At 42.4% G+C, this 27,093-nt stretch overlaps 1 protein-coding gene across 2 annotated transcripts in view; it reads left to right on the top strand.

The window, feature by feature from the left end:
- Nucleotides 1–23,684, top strand: part of P2RX7 (purinergic receptor P2X 7) — a 41,709-nt gene extending 18,025 nt beyond the window's left edge. For both annotated transcript variants that reach the window (XM_012782311.3, XM_075996538.1), the window contains exons 6-13: nt 983–1,063; nt 1,247–1,376; nt 2,360–2,496; nt 10,920–11,010; nt 12,635–12,700; nt 12,788–12,937; nt 14,649–14,750; nt 20,588–23,684. In XM_012782311.3, coding sequence (XP_012637765.1) covers nt 983–1,063; nt 1,247–1,376; nt 2,360–2,496; nt 10,920–11,010; nt 12,635–12,700; nt 12,788–12,937; nt 14,649–14,750; nt 20,588–21,085 — 1,255 coding nt within the window. In that variant the 3' untranslated portion in view covers nt 21,086–23,684. The remainder of the gene's footprint in view (nt 1–982; nt 1,064–1,246; nt 1,377–2,359; nt 2,497–10,919; nt 11,011–12,634; nt 12,701–12,787; nt 12,938–14,648; nt 14,751–20,587) is intronic.
- The last annotated feature ends 3,409 nt before the right edge of the window (nt 23,685–27,093 follow it).

Raw genomic sequence — 27,093 nt, 5'->3', positions numbered from 1 at the left:
GTTCTATACCTGCACTGTCCCAACAGTAGCCCCTAAGTACACGTGGCTATTGAGCAATTGAAATGTGGCTACTGCAATTGAGCAACTGAATTTTTAATTTAATTTAATTCAAATTTAAATAGCCACATGTGCCTGGTGGGTACCATAGTGGACAGCATAGTTCTAGACCAATGAGACTTAGGACCACTACCTCAGCATTCATGGGGCAAAGAGAAAACTGTCCCAAGCTGGCGGGTGGAAGGCTCAGGCAGAGGTTCCCTATGGAAGGGTGGGTGTGCCAGGCAGCGTCACCCTCTCTGGCCCCCAATCATTAATGGCTCCACCCAGGTTCATTTCTAGGTCAGGAAACATTTTTTGTCACAGAAGGAATTTCCCAGATCAGGGTGCCCAGCAGCCTACACTCACATAGTCCTTGGTTCAAGACAAGGGGCCCTCTGATTGACTATGGTTTTCAGTTCCAGCTCTGCCATCAACTCATTAGATAAGTGTGCCTGTCCCTGGGCTGCATTTTGATGTGACCTTGGGCAAGCAACTCCCTAAACTTCAGTTTCTTCTATGTCATATGATTTAGCTAAGATGGCTCATTTAACCATTCATTCAACACATCCATTACCACATAGTAGGTGTCAGATATTTATTTTACTGTGCACGAGAGACTGCGCTACATTTTATGTAACATACAAGAAGTCCCAGATATGGAGCAGGTCCCAACCATTGCACATACCTAAACGTGTAATTATATCAGAGGGTCAAAAGTGTCACAGTAAATACCACTGGGTCTCAAGAAGGCAGAAATTTTTCTTGGAGAAGCTGGAGAGGCTTTATGCAGAATTTTGGAAGGCTTGGCCCACTGGGTTACTGTATCCATGTCTCTTCACTCATCCCAAAGACCAAAAGCAAGAAATCAGAAGCCTCTGGTCCTCTTGGCCCACGGACTCCCTTGTCCCTTATAGTCACTGCATTCTGCATTTCTCTCTCCCAGACCTGCACTCTTGAACAGCGCTGAAAACTTCACAGTGCTCATCAAGAACAATATTGACTTCCCTGGCCATAACTACACCACGTAAGTGCCCAGGATGCCTGGCTGTGTTAGTTATCTACTGCTGTGTAACAAATTACTCCACACCTCAGAAGTCCCAAAACAACAAACGTTTATTGTCTCCAAGGAATCTGGGAATGACTTTTCTGGGTGGATCTGTTTTCAGTAGAGATGTTTATGTGTGTGTTTGCTTTGAATTATGCACAGGAGAAACATCTTGCATGGTTTAAACATTACTTGTACCTTTCACAAGACTCAGAATCCACAGTGTCCCATTTTCCGACTAGGAGATATCTTCCGAGAAACAGGAGATAATTTTTCAGAGGTGGCAATTCAGGTTAGTGGTGTCTTTGTACAGTGGGGTATGGAGGGGTGTGTGGCAGGAGATGGAGGACGTCAACTGGCCAAAACACCAGGCCATCAGGTCTTCATAATACGGCTTTCATTTCCTGAGCGTTTAGTAAATCCAGGCACCACGGAGAGGGCTTTACCTACATTACCTCATCTAACCCCACAACTGCCCTGTGAGTGAGCTACTTGGTGTATTAGTTCCCTGTAGCTGCTGTAACAAATTAACACAAGCTTCATGGTTTTAAAATAACACTTCTTTTTTTTTTTTTTTCACATTTCTGGAAGTCAGAAGTCTGAATTTAGTTTCATTGAGCAGAAATCAAGGTGTCGGCATGGCCATGCTTCCTCTACAGCTCTAGGGGAGAACGCATTTCCTTGCCTTTTCTACCTTCTAGAGCTGCATTCCTTCCATTTCTTGGTTCATAGGCCCTTCCTCCATCTTCAAAGCCAGCAGTGTAGCACTTCGCTTCAGTGGTCACAGTGACTCCTTATCTGTGTCAAACCTCCCTCTTATAAAGACACCTGTAAAGGCATTTATGAGAGGGGACATTTACGGACCACCTAGATAATCCAGGATAATCCCCCATCTCAAACTCTTGATTTAATCATGCCTGCAAAGAGCTTTCCCTAGGGGAATATGGGAGGTAAAGCAGAAAAGACATTTCACGGGGTACCCTAACAAGTTTTGACTTCATTTTCGATAAGGGGGCCATTAAAGGTGTTTGAATACAGGAGTGGTTTGTTGAAAGTTGTATTTTAGGAAAATAAGTCCAATGGTGGTGTGTCCCAGATGGGAGGAGATGCATTGCAGCTGCCATGGTAATGCTTGTGCGAGTTGCATAGGGCTGCCCTTGTGGCTCTGAAGCCTTTAAGCAGCATTTTTCCTCAACAAAAGAAACCCTTTCCTTCAGTGATCACTGCTATGCACGTCCAGCAGACATGGAGACTGTCTCTTATTGACTTCCCCAGGGTGGAATAATGGGCATTGAGATCTACTGGGACTGTGACCTGGACAGTTGGTTCCACCACTGCCGTCCCAAATACAGTTTCCGTCGCCTGGACGACAAGACCACCAATGAGTCCTTGTACCCTGGCTACAACTTCAGGTAACTCCGGGTCAGACTAACCCAGTGGTCAGCCATTGGCTTCACAGGAAGCCTCAGGCCAGGCTGTACTGCAGCCCCAACAATCAGTAAGACTAGTGTTGGTTCCCAAGGCAACAAGACAATGAAGAAAGCCTTCCTCTAAGAGCTAGGCAGTGACTGCATTTTTGCATGACTTTCTCTCTCTTTTTTTTTCCTTGAGGCAGGATCTCACTCTGTTGTCCAGGTAAGAGTGGGTATCATCATAGCTTACTGCACCCTCAAACTCCTGGGCTCAAGTGATCCTCCTGCCTCAGCCTCCTGAGTAGCTGGCACTATAGGCACGTGCCACCACTCCTGGCTAATTTTTCTATTTTTCGTAGAAATGGGGTCTCACTATATTGCTCAGGTTGGTCTCGAACTCCTGGCCTTAAGCGATCCTCCCACCTCGGCTTCCCAAAGTGCTAGGATTATAGGTGTGAACCTCTGGCCTTTTTCTCTTTTTAATCATCAAAGATTTGTACACTCTTTGTAAAACAAAAAGAAAACTTGGGAAACAGAAAAGCATTGAGGGGCATGAAAATCATCCATAATTCCTCTAACCTGAGACAATCAAGGGAATTTCCCTTGTCTATACCAATTCTTTCATGAGGCTCATATGAGATACATTTTATATATGTCATTTGGTATTTTGTGGGGTTTTTTTTAATACCCTGGTCATTCAAAATTCTTTGTGATTATGACATTAATATAACATTCCATCATGTGGGTGTACTGATAACTATTGTTACAATTTAGGAGGGCCTTCTATATACCAGGCAGTTGCTATCACCATCTCTAAGCCTCCCAACAACCCTGGAAGGTAGATATTAGTGTTCCTTGAAGGTGATTTGCCCAAGGCCCACAGCTTATAATAGACACTCCATAATTCTCCCATCTAACTACTAACCAGGCCCGACCCTGTTTAGCTTCCAAAATCAGACAAGAAACACTCCATAATTCTACCCTCCATCACTCTGGCCCCAAAACTCACACTCTTCCCCTTCTATCTCATAATTTTTCTCACTCATGCCTCCATTATGGGACATTTTGGGTTGTTTCCAGTTTTCCTATCATATATAACTCTGCACTGTACACATAAATCTTTTTTTGAATTCAGGTTATTTCCTTAGGACGAATTTCTAGACTTATTGAATCAAAGGTTAGGAACATTTTATCATCTGCTTTCAGATTTTTAAAATTTTCCATGGCTATATTTTTCAGTTCTAGGATTTTTATTTGGTTCTTTTTCAAAGCCATCTATTATTGTTCCAGTGAGTGCCATTCTTGCCTTATGGATCCTACTCCTTTTGTCCATTTTACTGTATAATTCCTTTGATATTGACCTATTATCTGAGGTATCTTGGGTGGGATTTCTCCATGTAGGCTTTGGGATATTGTCTTCTGTAGAAATAATCTTATGTAAAATTCCGTGTGTGCTGTGCAACATGGAAACATTCTTCTGAGATAATTATGTAATTTTGTAGTTGTTCCTGCCAGGACCGTATGGTGTCTATCGATCATGAATCGGTATTCAGTTTAATTTCTGGGCTCTGGATTTCCACTAAAAGAATCTAGTTCCTGCTCCCTTGCTATGTGGAGCTTCTGCAGCCCCAGTCCCCTTCCCCATAAGCGTGTTGAAACTCTAGCTCCTCAGGTATAGACCAGATTCAGGTAATTTTAAGGGTCACATGGCTACTATCCAACTCACTACATATGTCTAGCACCTAGAAAAAAATGTCCTTTCTTGTTTTTTTTTTTTTTTTTTTGAGACAGAGTCTCGCTTTCTTGCCTAGGCTAGAGTGAGTGCCGTGGCGTCAGCTTAGCTCACAGCAACCTCAAACTCCTGGGCTCGAGTGATCCTTCTGCCTCAGCCTCCCGGGTAGCTGGGACTACAGGCATGCACCACCATGCCCGGCTAATTTTTTATATATATATCAGTTGGCCAATTAATTTCTTTCTATTTATAGTAGAGACGGGGTCTCGCTCTTGCTCAGGCTGGTTTTGAACTCCTGACCTTGAGCAATCCGCCCGCCTCGGCCTCCCAAGAGCTAGGATTACAGGCGTGAGCCACAGCGCCCGGCCTCCTTTCTTGTTTTGAGCTCAGTACTGTATTGATATGACCTTTCAGAAATATTTTATCTTGCTCTTCTGTGTGTATGAGGTGGGAGAGGGGTGGAGGTGGTAGGGCTTCTTGCTCTAGCTCAGGCTGCCATCTTGATGGGAGTCCCTTTGGGAAGAACATTTCAAAGACTCTCAATGCCCTGGGCCACACTGCTTCCTCCCCTGCAGTGCTGTCTTACTTTTTTCTTTTCTTTTCTTCTTTTTTTTTTTTCTTTCTCACTCTGTTGCCTGGGCTAGAGTGCAGTGGCATCATCATAGTTCACAGCAACCTCAAACTCCTGGGCTCAAGCGATCCTACTGCCTCAGCCTCCCAAGTAGCTGGGACTACAGGCATGAGCCACCATGCCCGGCTAATTTTTTTTTTTTGTATATATATTTTTAGTTGGCCAATTAATTTCTTTCAATTTTTAGTAGAGATGGGGTCTCACTCTTGCTCAGGCTGGTTTCGAACTCCTGACCTTGAGCGATCGCCCACCTTGGCCTCCCAGAGTACTAGGATTACAGGCGTGAGCCACCTCACCAGGCCGGAAGGAGTTGTTTTTCTTTTGAAGTTTCTTTGTAGCTCATCATGCATCCTTCTGGGTTCGGGTCTTCAACCTCATGAATTCACTAGGGTTCTGGTTCATTTGCACTCTTACGCTCCTCCCTGCTGACTGGTGCTGACTCATTCTTGTTTTGACCCTCTGCACGGCTAGCTCCTTTGCTCCTGACTTTTGCCTATGCCATACTAACCTAGTTTCCACCATACCTCCTATGTCTGGATCATTTTTCAGCCTGTTCCTACAACTCTGTCCCAGTAGCTAGTTGGCCCTAACACAGTCTCTATGACCTATCATTGTCTGTGGGGTGCCAGGCATGTTTCTGTTACTGTGATTGTAGCTGGTCATTTTGTGCCTTGGTTCTAGACACAAAATAAGTGTATGCTGTTCCCTTTTCAGAGAAAGTTGCCAAGTACACCACTAGACTACTGAAGGTGGTAGGAAATTGATATTGGCATTCCTCACGCATGCAGTCATCAAATGTACATTGCATAAAAAATACTTCTTGTGCCAATGGGTATATATTGGTAAAGAAAATAGACAAGGTCACTACTTTCATGGTGCTTATATTCTAGTAAGGAGTAAATGGACAAAATACAAGTAAATCAAAAGTTCCAGCAACTCAATATCACTAGTCATCAGGAAAATATAAATTAAAACCACAATAAAATACAACTACACACCAACTAGAAAGGCTAAAATTAAAAAAGACTGGCAATCCCTTATGTTGGCAAGGAGAAGAGCAACCAGAACTCTCCTACTTTCCTGGTGGAAATATAAAATGGTACGACCACATTAGGGAATTGTTGGGAAGTTTCTTACCAAGTTAAGCATACATGTACCCTATAATCCAGAAATCCCACAATCCCATTCTTAGATATTTATCCAAGAGAAGTGAAATTATATATCCACACAAAGATTTGTCTATGGTGTTCATAGCAGCCTTATTCATAATAGCCAAAAACCCCAAAACAACCAAATGTCCAACAACAGGTGAATGCATAAACAAACTCTGGTATATCTATACAATAAAACACTACTCAGAATAAATAAAACAGGAACTAACTACTGCTACATTCAACAACATAGATGAATCAATCCCACTGACATTATGTAGAGTAAAAAAAAAACCATACTTTAATGAGTACATAATGCTTGATGCCATTTATATGAAGTTCGAGTTCTATCACCTATGATGATGGAAGACAGAACAGTGGTTGCTGAATTGGGAGTGGGGTGGAGGAGGCAAAACTTGACTGGAAAGAAGTACAGGAGAGTTTTCTGGGATGATGCAATGTTCTAGATTTTGAGAGAGGTATAGGTTATACAAGGTATTCATTTGCCTTAGGACTTACGTACTTTATTATATGTAAATTATTCTTCAATAGGACAAATTCAAACGGTCCAACAGGACCGTTTCAGATGATGATAAATCCTGCAAAGGAAATCAAACACGATAGTGTGATGGGACAGACATGGCCAAGGAAGGCCTCTCCAAGCACAGGCATAGGAACTGGTGGTTCTAGGACCCCATATTGAGTGTTGAGGGTCTAATTCGTGGTTCTTAAACTTGAGTGAGCATCACACTGCCCTGGAGGCTTATGAAAACACAGATTGCTGAGGCCCGCCTCGCCTCCACCGTGGATGGAGGGTGGGCCTGAGAATGTGCATTTCTAACACATTCCCACATGATGCTGATGCCGGGGTCCACACTTTGAGAACCACTTAGTCTATACCACAAACACTAAGGGATTCAGAGAAGTTAAAGTTTTTTCTAAATTGATTCCTATAATGTGGGTTCCTGTGTGTGCAGTTTCTTCTTCTTAACTAGGAAAGCACTGTCCTCAGGAAAGCTAAGGATGCCCTGGGTCCGCAGCCTCCGTGCCAGCCTCGGCTGAAGCCGAGTACCAGTGGTCCCCTTTAGCAAGGGCATGTAGATTTTTGGTTTGTCACTGTCCCCATCACTCCTTGTTGCCTTATACCTGGCCAGCGTCACTCAGTTCTGTTCCCTGCCTGGCCACTGTAGGCAACTGAGTTTGAACGCTTGACGTCAAGGCTGGCCGATGTCTTTTTGTCTCCTCGGGTCAATGGAGTTTCATCAGGGCCCTGAAAGCAGCTGCTCACTGAGGCAACTTTTTGATCATCCCCTGCTGCCCGGCTAAATAGAGAACAGAGCAAGAGGCCATTAGCAAGAAGAGAGCACAGGATCAGTGGTCCCCTGACTGCCTTTCCAGGCCGTTGCTTTTAGCAGTCAGTAGAAGCACGCATGGCAATGTACCGATCAGATGTCAACAAATGTCCTCCGAGTGGCTGAGCTAAGCCTAAGAACGTTAGCTCCTGGAGAGATCTGAGCTTTCTGAAGACCTGAGATGCTTATGATGTTAATATTCTTTTAGAACAAAGTATTGGAGCATTTGTTGTCTAGAATGAGCACCAGAAGAAATCTTTGGCCAAAAATAAATTGTCAAGATCTGACGGGCAAATGGACAAGTTATTTTCAAATAGTCACACAAAAGAGAAGAAAATTACAGGTTATGTGAGGTATATGAGAGAATCTAACTTTCTAAAACACAGGAAGTTGAAGAAGTTGATCACATTATAGAATTCTGTCCTTTGCAAAATGTCCTTATTCAGTGAAATGTCCTTATTCAGTTTATTTACAACACATGTAAAGCAGGGCAGGCCGGAACAGAATGTATGAGGGGCTTCTCAGGTCCAGAATGAGTATGCGCCTGTACTAGTTTCCTAGTTTCCAGAAATGTATTCTCTCACAGTTCCAGAGGCCAGCAGTCCAAGGTCATGGTGTTAGCAGGGCCGTGTTCCCCCTGGAGCTCTAGGGGAGGATCCTCTCTTGCCTCTTCCAGTTGTGGTAGCTGCAGGTGTTCCTCAACTTGTGGCTGTACCATGCTAGTCTCTGCCTCCGTCTTCAAATGGCTTCTCCTTTGAACCTGTGTGTCTTAAATCTCCCTTTCCTTTATCTCATAGGGACATCACTCTTTGGATTTAGAGCCTACCCTAAATCCAGGATGATCTCATCTTGAGCTCCTTAACTTAATAACATCTGCAAAACTCTATTTCCAAATAAGCTCATAATTAGCTAGAAGAATCATAATGTTAAAAAAAATAAATAAATAAACAAATAAGCTCATATTCACAGGCACTAAGGGGTTGTTAGGTACTTGAACATATATCTTCTTTGGGGGCCACTGTACAAATCCTTACAGCGGAAAACATTCTTGTTCAGGGTCCAGTGTTTCTCAGAGTGTGGCCCACTGACCACCTCCATCAGAATCACCTGGTACCTTTACTAGAAATACAGATTTTTAGAAACCTCTCGGACTTTCTGAAACCACTCTTTGGGAGTGGGGCTCAGGAGTCTGCCTTTTGAACACACTCCTCCCACCCCCAGTGATTCTTGCTTCAGTTTACAGAACCACTGTAATAAGACCCTGAAAGCAGAAATTCAAGTATTTACTGTACCATGTTAACCTTCCCAGGCAAACCAAATTGCACTTGGCGATAGCGCCTAGCCTGGGGCATACAGTGGTGATGCATGCTTGCTTGTGTATTAAAAAACAAATCACTCAACACAGCAGCAGAAGAAAGAACTGTCTTGGAACGGGAATATCAGATGCCAAGATGGCCGGGCGTGGTGGCTCACGCCTGTAATCCTAGCTCTCTGGGAGGCTGAGGTGGGCGGATTGCTCAAAGTCAGGAGTTTGAAACCAGCCTGAGCAAGAGCGAGACCCCGTCTCTACTATAAATAGAAAGAAATTAATTGGCCAACTAATATATATATATAATTATCCAGGCATGGTGGCGCATGCCTGTAGTCCCAGCTACTCAGGAGGCTGAGGCAGAAGGATTGCTTGAGCCCAGGAGTTTGAGGTTGCTGTGAGCTAGGCTGACGCCATGGCACTCACTCTAGCCTGGGCAACAAAGTGAGACTCTGTCTCAAAAAAAAAAAAAAAAAAAAGCAAATAAATTGAAACCTGTCTGGCCAGAAACAGGCATTGAAGTGCCTGATAATATCTAACTCATCTCAATGTCAGATTTTGACAGTTTTTTTTTAAAAAAAGCGTTTCAGATGTTCTATATTGTATTTTGGCAGAGCATCTGTCTTCTGTTTTCTTCTCTCCCCATACCTGTAAATAGATGGTGAGTTAATAACTCAGAAAAAAATATATATACCCTTATCTAAAAATAACACTAAAAGGTGGTGAGAGGGAAGGACAGATTTAAAAGTTTCATGAAGGCCGGGTGTGGTGGCTCACACCTGTAATCCTAGCACTCTGGGAGGCCAAGACAGGCAGATTGCTTAAGGTCAGGAGTTCGAAACCAGCCTGAGCAAGAGCGAGACTCCATCTCTACTATAAAAATAGAAAGAAATTAATTGGGCAACTAATACATATAGAAAAAATTAGCCGAGCATGGTGGCACATGCCTGTAGTCCCAGCTACTTGGGAGGCTGAGGCAGAAGAAGGATCGCTTGAGCCCAGGAGTTTGAGGTTGCTGTGAGCTAGGCTGACGCCATGGCACTCACTCTAGCCTGGGTGACAAAGCCAGACTCTGTCTCAAAAATAAAATAAAATAAAATAAAATAAAATAAAATAAAATAAAAGTTTCATGAAACATGTGGTTTAAGTCTTCCTAATTATTCATGGAAAATATAATGCACCACTTTTCCTGACTCTGGCACTTGTGAGAGTTGCATATTTGGGGTGACTGTGATTTGTGCCTGGGTCTTCCTTTATAAAGGTGATTGATGACATAGATAGGTCAATGCCATTGAAAGAAGTTATCATGTACATTTGCCAAGAGATGGGGCCATACCATGCCACGGCACACCAGGCAGGGACACGGGGAAAGCACTGGGTTTAACCAAGAAGCAGAATCAAGGGGACAGAATGGCCCAGAAACTTTACTGTGTCTTCCATGGGAAGGACCAGGAAGGGCTGAGGGAACAGCTTGGAGTTGGCTGGTTTGAATAATGCTGGTGTGCTGTGGGTTGCAGGGGTGGTCTCTAGCTGTCTGATCCGGGCCCTACCTGGTCCTGAGGAGAAATCCTGGCTTCCTAGGTTGAGAGTTAGATAAAGAAGGTGGTTGGGGGTATGAATTCAGGATTGTTTGGAGGGTCTGTCATATTATTTACACACACTTGCAAAAGCTATATTGCAGGGGAGATGGAAACAACTTTGGAGATGTAAACAACTAACAACTCGTTAGTTTTTGGCCCTGTGATTAATGGTTGTCAAATAGACAAATACAGAACGTAAGAAAATACAGTTAGAACACACAGCTGAGGCGCACCTGTCCCCGATCCAGCAATTAGTACCTAACATTCATCGTCACTTCCGCTCCCACCATCTTTGTTCTAGAAGCCAAATCTATTTTCCCCCCTTAAGGAATAATCAGATTGCTTGAAATTATTTTTTAAAATTTCTCTGCTTATTGTTAATTCTGTATTGGTTAAAAATTGTTCATTTTAATCTTAAGCTAAAAGTTGATTTCCCATCAATCTGTGATGATGCATATAGAGCAGGGGACACAGGTGGAAGCTTCCTGGTTCCAAGTGGTCAGAGAGAATTATCCAGGGGTTCGGCTTGTGTTCTTCCCTCTGCCATGCAGCAGAGCTGGAAGACAGACCAGGAGAATGAGGTCAGCTAATGATTTGGCTTTTTCTTTCATAAAATACCAGCACATTCAAAGAGAGCTTTATAAATATGGATCCTTTTCTTCCTACAGATATGCCAAGTACTATAAGGAAAACAATGTCGAAAAACGGACTCTGATAAAAGTCTTTGGGATCCGTTTTGACATCCTGGTATTTGGAACTGTAAGTCTCTGCTCCCAGCCCCAGGCACCTCCTTCCTATGTGTCCTAACTATGGCTCTAGTGCCTTCAAGGAGCGAATGCTTTTGATCATTAGCTAGCACTGTGCATTTCACATGTGGCATAAAAGAGGAAGAAGAAATGTCCCTGGAGTCCTGTCCAAGAATAGGTCACAAGACGAGTACAAGAGTGGCACTGGAAAAAATTCTAATATTCAACTTTAAAAATACTCTGATGCTTAAAAAGAAAGAGAAAGAAAACCCTCTGCAAAATAGTGTGTAAGTAACAGAATCCAACTCAAATTGACTTAGAAAAAGAGTCCTTTTTTGTTTGTTTTTTGGTTCACATAACTGAAAAAAATCCAGAGGTAACTTCTAAGCTTCAGGTATGGCAAGATCTAGGTGTTCAAACAACATCCTCAGGAATATGCTCCCCTCCATTTCTTATATATGTTCTCTGTCTTCATATCATCCTTAGACTGGCCATCTCTATATGGTAGTATCACACAACTCCTTATATCTGACCAGTTCAGCAACCCCAATTTTTATTTAGCAACTCCAATTTTTATTTAGAGATAGGATCTTGCTATTTCCAGGCTGGAGTACAGTGGCACAATCATAGCTCACTACAACCTTAAACTCCTGGGCTCTAGTGACCCTCCTGCCTCAGCCTCTGGAGTAGCTAAGACTACAGGCGCATGCCTCTACACTCAGCTAATTTTTATTTTTTGTAGAGACAGGGTCTTGCTATATTGCCCAGGCTTGTCTCAAATTCCTAGCCTCAAGCAATCCTCCCACCTCAGCCTCCCAAAGTGCTGGTATTACAGGTACGAGCCACTGCATCCAAAAAAGTTTGAGCAAAGGCCTCAGGCAGATGCCCTTGGCCCTGATTGGCCTGATTTGGGTCACATGTCCACTGCTGAAGTAATCACTGTAATCAGAGTCACATCAGACTCTCAATGGCTGGTCTTCAACCAGCCCTGATCCAGCCCAGGGGCCAGAGGAGAGAGCCAAGGCACCTCCTACCCCCCACCAAACTACATGGAATGAATATAAAGAGAGATGGTTTCCCTCCCCCCAAAAATTGTGGTGCTGTCTTCAGAAGAAGGAAGGAAGGGTATGCAAAAAAAATCAACAGATCTGTAACACCGTGCCTCACAGCACGTCATTTATATAACATGCTGATAAACAGCACAAGAACCAACAAACTACAACTGAGAGAATGGAAAGACCATTGAGAATAAAATCCACAAGGCCACCCAAGGGAAGAGTCTGTGCAGACGTTCCTTCCCTCTGCTTCTGAAGTAATCTCAAACCTCTTCTAGGGAAAGCTTGTCTGAAACCCTCACCTTGAATGGAAAAATAACAAATCTTCAGTGGTTCTCCCCTTAATGTGCAGGTTTCAATACTTGTTTGCTTAAAACATTGATGGTCCAAGCCCACCCTGGACAGCAGAAACAGGGCAATTGAGAGTCATGGTTGCAGTCTGCGCCTCAGTGAGCACCTGAACCCATCTATCAAAGTCATGGCACTAGGCTCCACTCCCTACTACACCAGCAACTGCGTATGTGAAAGCAAAGAGCGCTGCTCTGAATTTCAACCAAGTAAACTAACTTACTCTGTTTTCAGGGAGGAAAATTTGACATTATCCGACTGATCGTGTACATTGGCTCTACCCTTTCCTACTTTGGTTTGGTAAGAGATTCTCTTTCTCATGCTTTCTGAAAATGATTTGGCAAAAAGAAGTTCCACTAACTTGGTGCCTGTCTGGGTTTTCTCGAGGCCACTGTGTTCATTGACTTTCTCATCAACACGTACTCCAGTAGCTGCTGTCGATCCCATGTTTATCCCTGTTGCAAGTGCTGTGAACCCTGCGTGGTCAATGAATACTACTACAGGAAGAAGTGTGAGTCCATTGTGGAGCCAAAGCCGGTAAGGCATGCCATGCTTATAGGGTACCCAAACACTCCAGGTTCCATTCGATCACTGAGAAATGCACAAAAATTAGGCCAAAATCACAGGTTTAATCCTGTAGTAGATAAGTCTCCAGACTCCACCCCAATCGACCATTTCCCAGATGAATCCTTTGGTCTTAGAGAAGAATAGAAACAAAAATAGAGAGGCAAGACGTGGGGAAGGCAAATTTTTATGTTCCAGGACTTATCAATGTTGTCATTTGTTAAATTGGTACAGGCAAAAAAAAAAAAAATGGTACAATGACTTTGGAGAACAATTTGGCAGTGACTAATAACATTTAAATGGGACATACTTTACAGTCTGGCATTTCCACTTCTCCATATGTGCCCTAGAGACACTCTCAGATTAGTACCCAAGCAGTACATGTGTACAAGACGTTCACTGCAGCACTGATTATTAAGTTATTAATAAATGATTGTTAACAGTGAAGAAATAGCATCTACCCAAACATCCAATAGGTGAATGATGAAAGAAACTATGATAAACCCCTAGTAAGGAATACCAGGCACCAGTTTAAAAGAGTGAGGTAGATAATAATAGCCAACACTTACATAGCACTTCTAAATGCTCTGTATATATTAACTCACTGAATCCTCACAATAACCTGCTGCTATTCTCTCTTTCTATAGAAGAGAAAATGAGACACGGGAAGGTTAAATAATTTGCCCCAAGTCATACAGCTAATAAGTCACAGAGCTGAAACTCCAAGATGGGATCTATAACCACTGAGTTATAGGTACTTGCATGAGTAAATATCCAAGACATTTTGTAAAAAAACAAACTGTAGAACAATATGTATGGTATGATATATAGGTTTAAAAAGCTATACATATAAACTAATTCTATATATTTTCTACATGTATAGTTTATATACACATGAATATGTATACACATATATATGTGTGTGTGTGGGTATACATATCCATGCAAAAGGTGTTGAACACACACAAAACTGGTAACAGGGTTGCTTTTGGAAAGGTGCCTAGGGTGGGGGAGTAGTCAAAGGGAATTTTAGCCTTATCTCTATTGTTTTGATTAATCTGGACTTTACTAAGCAGGTCCGCTGCACTCAATACCATGATTCCCCCCAAAGACAAATCCCTGGTACCTAAAAACAAAGAGAGTTTCTTTGTCTTTCCCTCATCCAAGAACATCACTGTCCTTTTCCAACAGCTGAATACACAATTCATTGTCCATTATACATGTTTTCACATTTTGAAATAAAAGTTCATCTTTCCAACTAAAAACAATCACCTAAGATGGGATGAAATCTAATGAACATATAAATAATTTAAGTTGCAATAGTGTCACTGTCTGGAGACATTTAACCTAGAGTACCTAAAATTGAGAGACCATAGCAAAGGAATTTTACATAGTGCTTGGGGGACCTAAAAACATTAGGCAGTAATCTGTGGATGGACTGAACCTACAAGTTAAGGTGCATGAGGTTCTATTTCTGATTTACATTTAGACTCAGAAGTTATTCAATCTTGGCTAGCAAGAGTTTTTAGTTAGCTGGTTCAATAGTTTGTCTTTGGGTATTATAAATGGAAATAACAGTTGCCTTTAGATATGGTTAGATAGGAATTGTATGGAATTGTATGGAATTATTATTCTTAATAATTCCATACAAAAGTGGGTAAATGTGTTAACCTTCCTTTCCTAGACATTAAAGTATGTATCCTTTGTGGATGAATCCCACATTAGGATGGTGGACCAGCAGCTACTTGGGAAAAGTCTGCAAGATGTCAAGGGCCAAGAAGTCCCAGTAAGTTAAAACATTATCTTTTTTTCTTTAAAGAAAATGTACTATTACATATAAATACATCTGGAAATTTATACCAGTCATAACTGATGAATTTTAACAAAGTAAACATACTCATGTAACCAGCACCCAGATTAAAAAATTGAATATTACTAGTAGAAGTCTCTTTTATGTTCCCATCAGTCACTACAATTCCTTAAAAGTAGTCATTATCGGCCGGGCATGGTGGCTCACGCCTGTAATCCTAGCACTCTGGGAGGCCGAGGCGGGTGGATCATTTGAGCTCAGGAGTCCGAGACCAGCCTGAGCAAGAGCGAGATCCCGTCTTTATCAACAATAGAAAGAAGTTAATTGGACAGCTAAAAATATACAAAAAAAATTAGCTGGACATGGTGGCACATGCCTGTAGTCCCAGCTACCCGAGAGGCTGAGGCAGAAGGATTGCTGAGCCCAGGAGTTTGAGGTTGCTGTGAGCTAGGCTGACACCATGGCACTCTAGCCAGGGCAACAAAGTGAGACTCTGTCTCAAAAAAAAAAAAAAAAAAAAAAAAAAAAAAAAATATATATATATATATATATATATATATATATAATAAAAGTAGTCATTATCCTGTATCCAAAAATTAATTGTACTTCCTCTAGAATCTTACAGAAATTGAATCATATAGTATACTAGTATACTATATATGAAGATACTCAGTATATACTCTGCTGACTATCTGGTTTCTTTCACTCAACATTATTTTTGTGAGAGTAATTCATGAAGTTGCATATAGCAACAGTTCATTCTCACTGTTGAATAATTTCCATTTTATAAACATTTATTAACATTATCTAATCCATGCTACTGCTGATGGACACTTGGGTAGTTTCCAGTTTGGAGCTAATGCCAGTAATGCTGCTATGGTAAACATATGGCACTCCACTGGGTAACTACCTAACAGTGGAACTGCTGAGTCATAAGGCAGGCATATGTTCAGTTTCAGAAGATACTAACAAACAGTGCTCCAAAGCTGTTGTTCTAACTCACACTCTTCCCAGCAGCTCTGGATGCTGCATATCTTCACTAACTATATTCGTTTCCCAGGGCTGCCCTAATGAATTGCCACAAACTAGGTGGCTTAAAACAACAGAAATTTATATCTTCACAGTTCTGGAAGCTAGAAGTCGAAATCAAGGTGTTGGCAGGGCCTCGCTCCCTCTGAAGGCTCTGGGAAAAAATCCTTCCTTGCCTCTTCCTAACGTCTGGTGTTTATGACACTGGCTAGGACCTCCAGTACAATACTGAACAGAAGTGACAATAGCAGGCATTTTTATCATGTTCCTTATCTGAGGGAGAAAGCTTTTTATATTTCATTATTCTTTGTGGCAAGTTTTTAAGAATGCTCTATCAGGCTGGGTGCAGTGGCTCACACCTGTAATCCTAGCACTCTGGGAGGCCAAGGTGGGAGGATTGCAGAGCTCAGGAGTTCTAGACCAGCCTAAGCAAGAGCAAGACCCCATCTCTACTATAAATAGAAAGAAATTAGCCAAACAACTAAAAAATAGAAAAAATTAGCTGGGCATGGTGATGAGTGCCTGTAGTCCCAGCTACCGGGGAGGCTGAGGCAGGAGGATCACTTGAGCCCAGAAGTTTGAGGTTGCTGTGAGCTAGGCTGATGCTACAGCACTCTAGCCCAGGCAAGAGAGTGAGAGTCCATCTCAAAAAACAAACAAACAAAAAAAAAACAACAACAAAAAGAATGCTGTATCAGATTAAGAATATTCTCTTCTGCTCCTAGCTTGCTAAAAATTTTATCATGACTAGATATTAAATTTAAAATTTTTTCTGCTTCTTTTGAAATGATCAATGAGTTTTCTTCTTTTATTCTGTTACATGGTGAATTACACTGATTGGCTTTCAAGTATTAAGCCAACCTTGCATTCTTGAAATAAACTCAATTCAAATGTATTTATTGCTGGATCCAAATTCACTAATATTTAGGATTTTTACATCTCTTCTTGAAAGAGAATAGCCATAATTTTTCCATTCTTGTAATGTCCTTTTTGGGAGTGTGTATAAAGTAAACTACAGCTATGTATCACTTAACAATTAGGATAAGTTATGAGAAAGACATCATTAGGCAATTCTGTCATACTAACATCACAGAGCATGCTTACACAAACCTAGGTGGTATAGCTACACACCTCGGCTATATGGTATAGTCTATTGCTCCTAAGCTACAAACCTATACAACATGTTTCTGTAGTGACTACTGTAGGCAAATAAAACATAATGGTATTTGTGTATCTAAACATTTCCAAACATAGAAAAGGTACAGTAAAAATATGGTATAAAAGATAAAAAACAGTACACCTGTATAGGGCACTTAAATATAAATGGAGCTTGCAGGACTAGAAGTTGCTCTGGGTGAGTTAGTGAGTGAATGGTAAGTGAATGTGAAGGCCTAGAACATTATGTTTACTACTGCAGACTTTATAAAACACTATACACTTAGGCTATTATAATTTATAAAAATATAGTTTTCTTTTATCAATAATAAATTAACCTTAAGTTACTGTAACTTTTTTACTTTATAAACTTTTTAGTTTTTTGAAACTTTTCAACTCTTGTAATAACACTTGGCTTAAAACACAAACATATACAGCTGTACAAAAATATTTTTTCTTTATATCTTTATTCTATAAGCTTTTTTCTGTTTTTAATTTTTTTTTTTTTTTGAGACAGAGTCTCGCTTTGTTGCCCAGGCTAGAGTGAGTGCCGTGGCGTCAGCCTGGCTCACAGCAACCTCAATCTCCTGGGCTCAGCGATCCTACTGCCTCAGCCTCCCGAGTAGCTGGGACTACAGGCATGCGCCACCATGCCCGGCTAATTTTTTATATATATATCAGTTGGCCAATTAATTTATTTCTATTTATAGTAGAGACGGGGTCTCGCTCTTGCTCAGGCTGGTTTTGAACTCCTGACCTTGAGCAATCCGCCCGCCTCGGCCTCCCAAGAGCTAGGATTACAGGCGTGAGCCACAGCGCCCGGCCTGTTTTTAATTTTTTTAAACTTTTTTTAACTTTTTTATTAAAAACTAAGACACACACACATTAGCCTAGGCCTACACAGGGTCAAGGTCAGGATCATCAATATCACTGTCTTCCATCTCTACATCTTGTCCTACCAACAGGGGTCCTCAAACTTTTTAAACAGGGGCCAGTTCACTGTCCCTCAGACCATTGGAGGGCCAGACTATAAAAAAAACTATGAACAAATTCCTATGCACATGGCACATACCTTATTTTGAAGTAAAAAAACAAACGAGCAAAAATACCTGCATGTGGCCCACAGGCCGTAGTTTGAGGACGCCTGTACTAGAATGTCTTCAGGGGCAATAACATGCATGGAGCTTTCGTCTCCTATGTCAGGAATACCTCTTGAAGGACCTGCCTGAGGCTGTTTTACAGTTAACTTTTTTTATATTAGAGAAGCAGTATACTCTAAAATAACAATAAAAAGTATAGTAAATATATAAACCAATAACATACTTGTTTATTATCATTATCAAGTATTATGTACTGTAAATAATTGTATGTACTATATTTTTGTTTTAGAGACCGGGCCTAGCTCTGTCACCCAGGCTGAGGGCAGTGGTGTAATCATAGGTCACTGCAACCTAGAACTACAGGGCTCAAGAGATCCTCTTGCCTCAGCCTCTGGAGTAGCTGGGACTTCAGGCATATGCCACTATGCCTGGCTACTTTTTTAAAATATTTTGTAGATATAGGGTCTCACTATGTTGCCCAGGCTACATGCTATACTTTTACACAACTGGAAGCACAGTATGTCTGTTTACACCAGCATCATCACTAGCACACAAGAAATGCATCCTTGCCTCTCCCTATGTGACTAAATGTTTGTCATTCCCCACCTGCCACCCATGCAGTTTCTCCATGCACCTCTGTTCACATTTTCCCCTTGCCTAAACCCTCTGTGACAGTGACGAAAACCCCAGTAGTAGGCCCCATGTGGCCTGCCTACTTGCCAGCATTTCAAATGTACCCAGATGATAACATGTGAGGAGGTGAAAACCAGTGCCAAGCTCCTTAATGAAATTTTTCCCTATCAAAAAAGTGGGTATTCTGGTTATAATATATTATGTTTTTCACAGGGATTAATAAATGTATTTTCATTTTGAAAAAAAAAACGATGCACTATGATGTTTTAAAACCTGTGATGTCAGGCCGGGCGCTGTGGCTCACGCCTGTAATCCTAGCTCTTGGGAGGCCGAGGTGGGCGGATTGCTCAAGGTCAGGAGTTCGAAACCAGCCTGAGCAAGAGCGAGACCCCGTCTCTACTATAAATAGAAATAAATTAATTGGCCAACTGATATATATATAAAAAATTAGCCGGGCATGGTGGCACATGCCTGTAGTCCCAGCTACCCGGGAGGCTGAGGCAGAAGGATCACTTGAGCCCAGGAGTTTGAGGTTGCTGTGAGCTAGGCTGACGCCACGGCACTCACTCTAGCCTGGGCAACAAAGCGAGACTCTGTCTCAAAAAAAAAAAAAAAAAAAAAACCTGTGATGTCACTAGGTGACAGGAATTTTTCAGCTCCATTATAATCTTATGGGAACATCATTGTATATGGATCCATTACTGACCAAAACTTCATTATGTAGCATGTGACTGTATTTAGTTTGTGTGCATGTGTGCATTTGTGTATGGTGGAATACACATAATATAAAATTTATAATTTTAACCACTTTAAACAATTCAGTGACATTTTAGTACATTTACAATGCCATGCAACCATCACCACTATCTAGTACCAGTGCTTTTTCATCACTCCAAAAGGAAACCCCATATCCATTAAGCAGCCACTCCCCACACTGAATTCCCCCCGTTCCCTGGCAACCACTAATCTACTTTCTGTCTCTATGGATTTGCCTATACTGGACATTTCCTATAAATGGAATCATGCAATGTGTGGCCTTTTGTGTCTGGCTTCTTTCACTCAGCTTCATGTTTTCAAGGTGCATCTATGTTGGAGCATGGATCAGTAATTCCGTCCTTTTTAGGGCCAAATAATATTCCATCATATGGACATAACACATTGTTTATCCATTCATCAGTTGAGGGACACGTGGGTTCTTCCCGCTTTTGTACAAGAACTATCCAGTCCAATGTCCTTGATTTGGGCCATCTTTACCCAGTGAAGGAAGGTGTATGTCACAAAGAATAGGTGTGGCAATTATGGCTACTTCCTTTGGAAGATAATAAATAGGTTTGCCAGTAGAGGAGCCTGGAGGGAAAGGAGAGAGTGGAGATAAGTCAACAAATATTTACTGTCTCTCCTGTGCTGGGTATTGGGGATACAGCAACAAACAAAGCAGACAGGGTCCCTGCTTTCATATGGAAGAATTATCACCATGAAGTAAATGTATAAATTAATAAGATCATTTTTGATGATGATAGGTCCTACGAAGAATGTAGAATATCGTGATATGACAAGAGAATCACGTGGGAGGAAAGTGACTTGACAGGGTGGTCAGGACAAGACGTGATACCTCAGTGCAGGTGATACCTGCACCGAGGCCTAGCTTTTCTGAACTTCACTTTCCAAATCTGTAAAGTGGAGACAAGGATACATATCTCACGAGGTTCTTCAAAGGCTTAAGTGAGGCAATGCTTACAAAACACAAGCATGGTCCTGATCCACACATTTAATCAATGATAGCTACTACAATTAATGTAATATTAAATGTAATTTTATAAGTTAATGATAAAATTAAAGAACCTAGAGCCTGGAGGGTCATCATTGCTGATGGATTTGGACACTTGACTTTTTCAGAGACCCCCACTGGACTTCACGGACTTGTCCAAGCTCCCCCTGACTCTCCACGACCCACCCTCCATTCCTAGAGAACCAGAGGAGATGCAGCTGCTTAATGAACAGGCGACTCCTAGATCCAGGGACAGCCCGGAGTGGTGCCAGTGTGGAAGTTGCCTCCCGTCCCAACTCCCCGAGAGCCACAGGTGCCTGGAGGAGCTATGCTGCCGGAAAAAGCCAGGGGTTTGCATCACCACCTCACAGCCATTCAGGAAGCTCGTCCTGTCCAGACATGTCCTGCAGTTCCTCCTGCTCTACCAGGAGCCCTTGTTGGAGCTAGAGGAGGATCCCACCAATAGCCGGCTGAGGCACTGTGCCTACAGGTGCTATACCACCTGGCGCTTCGGCTCCCAGGACATGGCTGATTTTGCCATCCTACCCAGCTGCTGCCGCTGGAGGATTCGGAAGGAGTTTCCCAAGAGCAAAGGGAAGTACAGTGGCTTCAAGAGTCCCTACTGACAGCATGGGGCTGCAGCAGGCATATTAGGGTTACATTTGCCATCACCTTGAACTTCACTTGCAAAGATCTGTGGCCAAATTTTCAGCCACAGGAAAATGTGCTTTCATCTCATATAGCTCTATATGTGTCTGAGAGCAGAGTGACCTGGTTAAACAAACAAACCAGAATTCCTTTGCATGGACTGACAGTGAAGAGATTCAGATATAAGTCTCAATTCTGTCCCTAGGAAGTTGTGTAACCCTAGGCCTTTAACCTTTGTACCTCTGTCTCCTCATTACCCAACCTATCATCTCAGAGATATTGTAAGGACAAACTGAGACAGTAATCATGCACTGTCTTGTTAAAGTGTAAAGAGCTACATGGATGCAAAACATCTCAGTATAGGTCAGACTAGGATAATGTCCAACTGAGGACAAATCCTTTGGTCCTGGCTGGAGAATGTGAAAGATTAAAAGTGGCCACAAATTATTTGACACTCATCCCTCAAGACCCAAGGGTTTTATTTCCTTCCCTTAAGTATGGGCAGCTCTGGCTGTTCTGCCCAATAGTGGAAATGATGCTGTGTCAGTGGCAGGATCTTTGTTTTAAGAGGCTGGCAGCGTCCACTTCCTGTGCCTTGGAACTCTTGCTGTTGGGGAAAACATCCCCCGTGTAAAAGTCTGCCTATCCTGAGACCGCCCTGCTGTGAGGAAGCTCAAACAGCCATGTGGAGAGGAGAGTGTCTGACCAGCCAGCCCCAGCTTTCAAGCCACCCAAGCCTAGTCACCCAACATGGGCGAGAAGTCTTCAGGTAATTCTGGGCCCTACTAACATATGACTGAAACTGCATGAGACACACCAAGTGAGAACTGTCCTGTCAATTCAGAAAGCCAAATTGCTGACTTAAGTCACTAAACTTTGAGGTTGTTTGTTACACAGCAACAGATAACTGGGACAAAGAACAAGCCTTATGAATGGGGACATAGACTCAGCCCACACCTTCCCTGGTTTCAAGGTTCTTTGGGAGCCCAGACCCATGTTGGAGCCCCTCAGGAACTTAGGTTTCTACTAGATAGTTCTAGAAGGGCTGCAGACCAAATCAGGTAACTCACCAAACCAGACCAAATCAGGTAACTCACCAAACCAGAATCTATCAAATCTAACTGCCAAGCTACCTAGTACATTCCAATCCTCATCACAATTTTATGACTGGAAATGACCAAAAAGCTGCCTTTCTGCCTTCAACATCCTGTATTTTTCAGCCAATTAGAATTGATATAGTCTGGATGCTGCTTCAAAAGCAACCTACACCCAAACCTTCACCATTTCTATATACCAACGACTAAGAATATGAAAATCAATAGTCACGGGTTTTAGGATTCTACCTTAGGATTTCCTTTTCATGGTTTTGCCACTAGAGTTGGCTATTTATCTGTTTCTAAACAACAACTAGGAGTGATTTATAGACCACTATTAAATACTGTGATTGATGAACGATCTGTGAGTTTTTAACACATAACTCTAAGAGTTACCATTTTTATACTTTTTAAAAACCAGCAGCTTTCTACTGCATTAATGTAAAATAGCATGAATAAAAATTTTTTGTAGAGACAGGGTCTCCCTCTGTCTCCCAGGCTAGAGTGCAGCAGTGTCATTATAGCTCACTGCAACCTTAGACTCCTGGGCTCCAGCGATCCTCCTGCCTCAGCCTCCCGAGTAGGTGGGACTACAGGTGTGTGCCACCACGGCTGGATAATTTTTATTTTTATTGTAGAGATGGGTCTTGCTCTTTTTCAGGCTGGTCTTGAACTCCTGGGCTCAAGCAATCCTCCTGCTTGAGCCCTAGGATTACTGGCATGAGCCACTGTATCTGGCCAAAACCCTTTTTTTGATAAAGGATTTTATCTGGCTTTATACTCAGGAATCAAGTTAATTATGCCAGATTGAGCTTTCATTTTTACTACCTTTTTAGAGATATTTTTGAAAAGTATGATGTATGATTTTTTTGGAATTGAAGGGTTTCTACTCCAAGAATTCGATGTAACTGTTATAGGTTTCCATTCTGATGGCCTCTGGGCTTTTATACCTTCAGTTTTGGTGCCTTATTCCTAGTGTTTCTGTCACCTCAGTGAGGCCCCAGATGGAGTCAGAACTTGGAATGACAAATAATCACTGGATCCATCTACTGTTTCCCGTCACCTTCTCCACTGATGCTCTGGGCAAGAGGGTAATGTGTTACTTCAACTGTGTGTGTAAAATGCCTGACACTTCCTACAATAACAGGGACCGTGTTCGTATTCTTATTTTTAGTCTACTGCATAAAATAATGTCATCGCTATAAACAATGAGAGTCGCATTTTGTAGGATCTGTTTTCTCATACTTCAGCACATTCTTCTGATATGGTAATTGCACAGTATTCACGGCTTTGTCTCCATGGCAGAAGAGATCTATTAATACTTTCTTGCTATAGATGGCTGAGTGCATGTAGAATTGGTAATGGGCTTGCATTTCTCTTTTTAAAAGGGAACAAGTTTTTGAACGCTTCCTGATTCTAGCTTGGCAATGTAGATGTTCTTAACGTAACTGTTTTGATAATAAAAAGATGATGTACAATTTAAGTCTTCTCTTTACTTCCTTTTTTCAGAAGGTCCCCAAATCATAGTTAACTTGTTCATTGACACATTCATGCAACAACAGTCATTGAGCCACTCACTGGAGATCAATCATAGATAAGGTTGCTGTCCTCATGGAAGAGGAGATAGACATTAATCAAATAATTCAAGCAAATGTAATTTTGCAACTTGTGATGAATATTCACAGGGAAGAAGGCAAATGATGCTCTGAGAGCTTATAATAGGGGAGTTTGACCTATTTGGAAAGATCAGAGAAGTCCTACCTGAGTAAAGAATGTTTTAGCTGAAATCTGAAGGATAATTACTATTTAAATAGGTGAGTAGGGGAGGGAAGAGCATTTTAGGTGAGAGAATAGCATGTGCAAAGGTCTTGGGGCAGAAAAAACATAGCAGGTTTCCAGACCTTAAAGAAGATCTGTGTGACTGTACCATAAATAGTATAGGGAAGTAAGGCATGAGTCAAGGCTGGACAGGCAGGCAGGGGCTAAGCTGCATAGAGCCTTGCAGGCCATGGCAAAGGGCTTGTCTTTATCCTAACACAAATGGGGAGCCATTAGAGGGTTTTAAGCAAGAGCCTGATAGGATCATCTTTGGTTTTTTAAAGATGATTCTGATTGCTGTGTGGAAAATGAACTGGGAGTGGTGGCAGATATGGTTTTAATTTTAATTTCATGAAAATATGCAGCCAAATGGAATGGTTCTGTTTTCTTCCCTCGGTTTCCTCTTGGAAAGTCATGAAAAGACTTGTAGCAAGAAAAAAAGGAGGAAAAGCTTCGGTGCACCTTGAATTTTAGAATAGCTCCTGTCCCAAGTTGGTAGGGGTGAGACTGCTTGTTGAGTTCAGATCCAGGGCAGGAGTGTACTAAATTGAGAGATGAGGGGCACTCAACAGGAACCACCGAGGTGGGATAAGGCCTAAAATTTAAGGTCAATATTATGTGCTGCCTTGACATCTGTTGAAATCAGGAGTGCCTGGAATGGCCTGACCACATGTTCCTCTCTCAAGTCCTCCCTTCGAAAAGATCATCCAAACAACCTTCCTTATCAAACAGACCAGATGCAGTTCCTGCTTATTGCTGAGTAGCGAGTTTGAGTTTCCTGCCAGCCCATGGAATTGTCCAAATGAGCCAATCACATCCTCCTATGGGCACCTCACCCTCTTGAAGCAACAAAGCCTGCCTCCCACCAGCTCTGGCTGTTCATTCTGCTCCTGAGCACAACTCTCGCATGGCCCTGTATGACACGTAGTGTCTTTCTCCTCTGAGCTGTTAGTATACGTGATAATAAATTGCTGCCAATCTCATCTGACCAGCATTGGGTGTCATGTGTTCAGCCATCCCTTTAACCCTGGGGTGGGAACTAGAATCCCTTCCTCACCAATGAGGTGAAGAGGGGGCGATTAAAACATCTCTAACCAGCAGCCCTCAAAGAGTAGAGGCTTGGCTTGGCTTCTGCCCAAAGTCACAGTCTGCACAAAGCCCTGCCTGCTAGAGCCCATAACGAACTGTGACCACCACCGCTCCTTATTCACATTATCCACTTCAGTGCACTAGGTGGGTTTTTACCCTCTGCTGCTTGTGTATTTCTCAACCCATGTTCTAATCCCCTGCAGTCATCATTCTGGGAATCCCGTGGCATCCCCACCTGGATGACTCCTCTTTTTTGAACAGATTTAGAAATCACCTTCTCCTTTCACTTTTACTGTGATCTTTCAGCTTCCTGTTTTCCAGTCCCAGAGGGTTATGAATCATATTTCCAAAAAAAATGATGACCTAGGAGAGGGTTTTGCATTTCCAACATCCTTAGCTCCTTTTAATGAATTATCAAGGTCACATGAGCCTTAGTCTTCTGGAATCAAAGGAGGAGGTGGCTAACACTGACTTGCCATTTTAACCAAATAACTGCCATACTTGATGAGCTTGGATAAGGGCCAACTGAAACTAACAGGGGCCAAGCCTGTAGAGTATGGTAAATTATGAGTGTTTATATTTTATTTCCCATAGTAAACAATAAGCTCCTCAAAGGCAGGAAGCTTATCTTGGGTTTTGTCCCTACATGCCTTTCTCAGGACAGTCATGGAAACAGACTGCCTGGGTTCAAATCCTGGCTTGGCCACTTATTGGCCAAATGGCCCCAGGCAACTTATTGCATATCTAACCATGCTAACTATTCTTATTTGGATGATGCCCAAGCATCACTCCTGACCTCCAGGCCCATGTATTTAAATACCTCCAGACAGTCTATACCTCAACAGCTTAGAAGCAACTCAAACAGTTACAAAAGAGAAATCATTCTGTCTGTTCCCCCTACCCCACCCACACATGCTGTTCCGGAGCTCTCAAGCTTAGCAAGTAGCACTACCTGCCATCACCTCAAGTCCCCAAGCCAGATCCAAAGGACACCTGTGACGTCTTCCTTCTCCTTCTCCATTTTGTCCTAGCTCATCAGTTCCTTCAGCAAACATTTACGGAGAACCCTAGTCCTCTGCAGGTGCCAGGGATAAACAGGTGAACAAGACAGGCTCTTCTGGAGGTTAGATGCAGTGAGGAAGACAGACAATCAATGTCTAATGAAAGGAGGTGACAGCAGCTTGGGATAAAGGGTTTGAAAGAAACAAGCAGGACGCTGTGACAGAAGCAAGCGAGTTATTTCTGATAGGAGTCAGGGATGGTCTCTCCGAAGAAGTGACATTGACACTAGATCGGAATATCAAGAAGGAGCCAGCTGTGATGAGCTGGAGGAAGGGCCTTCCAGGAAGAGGGATAGCAGGCACAAAACAAAGAGGTGGGATAGAAATGAGTGTGTTCCAGAGCAGGGCCTGGTGGTGTGTGCCTGTAGTCCCAGCTACACAGGAGGATCCCTTGAGCTCAGATCCCAGGGGTTTGAGGCCAGCCTGGACAACATAGCAAGATACCTCATCTACTCACCTTAATAAAAAAAAAAAAAGAGTGTGTTCCAGGAGCTGTCAGATGGCCAGTGCAACTAGGATGTTCCAGACACGGTCCATAGCTTGGTTGTTTACTTACTGCCTCATAAAATGTGTGGTCCAATCTCACTGAAGCAGAAGCTCAAAGAAAGGCAAAAGCCACCAGGTAGGCATAACCATAACTGTGGGAGCCTTGTGAAGTGTGTGAGACGTAAGCAGGCCCTCATTGGAGGAAGAGCCTGGAAACACTCCACACGATGAGAAGAGGCATTCCCAGCAGGACCAGCGGCACAAGTCAGGCCCGGAAACAAAGAAGCTTACATGCTGACGGTACAAGTAGATTTGACTAGCTCCGCACTTGGGGAAGAAAGTGTATGAAGATTAAATAGGGACTGATTTGGGAAAGCCTCCAAAGTGGAATCATTCTTGGGACTGACAGGGGACATAAGGAAAGCAGTGTTTTAAGAA

This window comes from Microcebus murinus, chromosome 22 (genome assembly GCF_040939455.1).
Source record: "Microcebus murinus isolate Inina chromosome 22, M.murinus_Inina_mat1.0, whole genome shotgun sequence".
NCBI lineage: Eukaryota > Metazoa > Chordata > Mammalia > Primates > Cheirogaleidae > Microcebus > Microcebus murinus.
The sequence above is the reverse complement of the archived record's forward strand: the minus strand, read 5'-3'. Positions and strand labels throughout refer to the sequence as shown.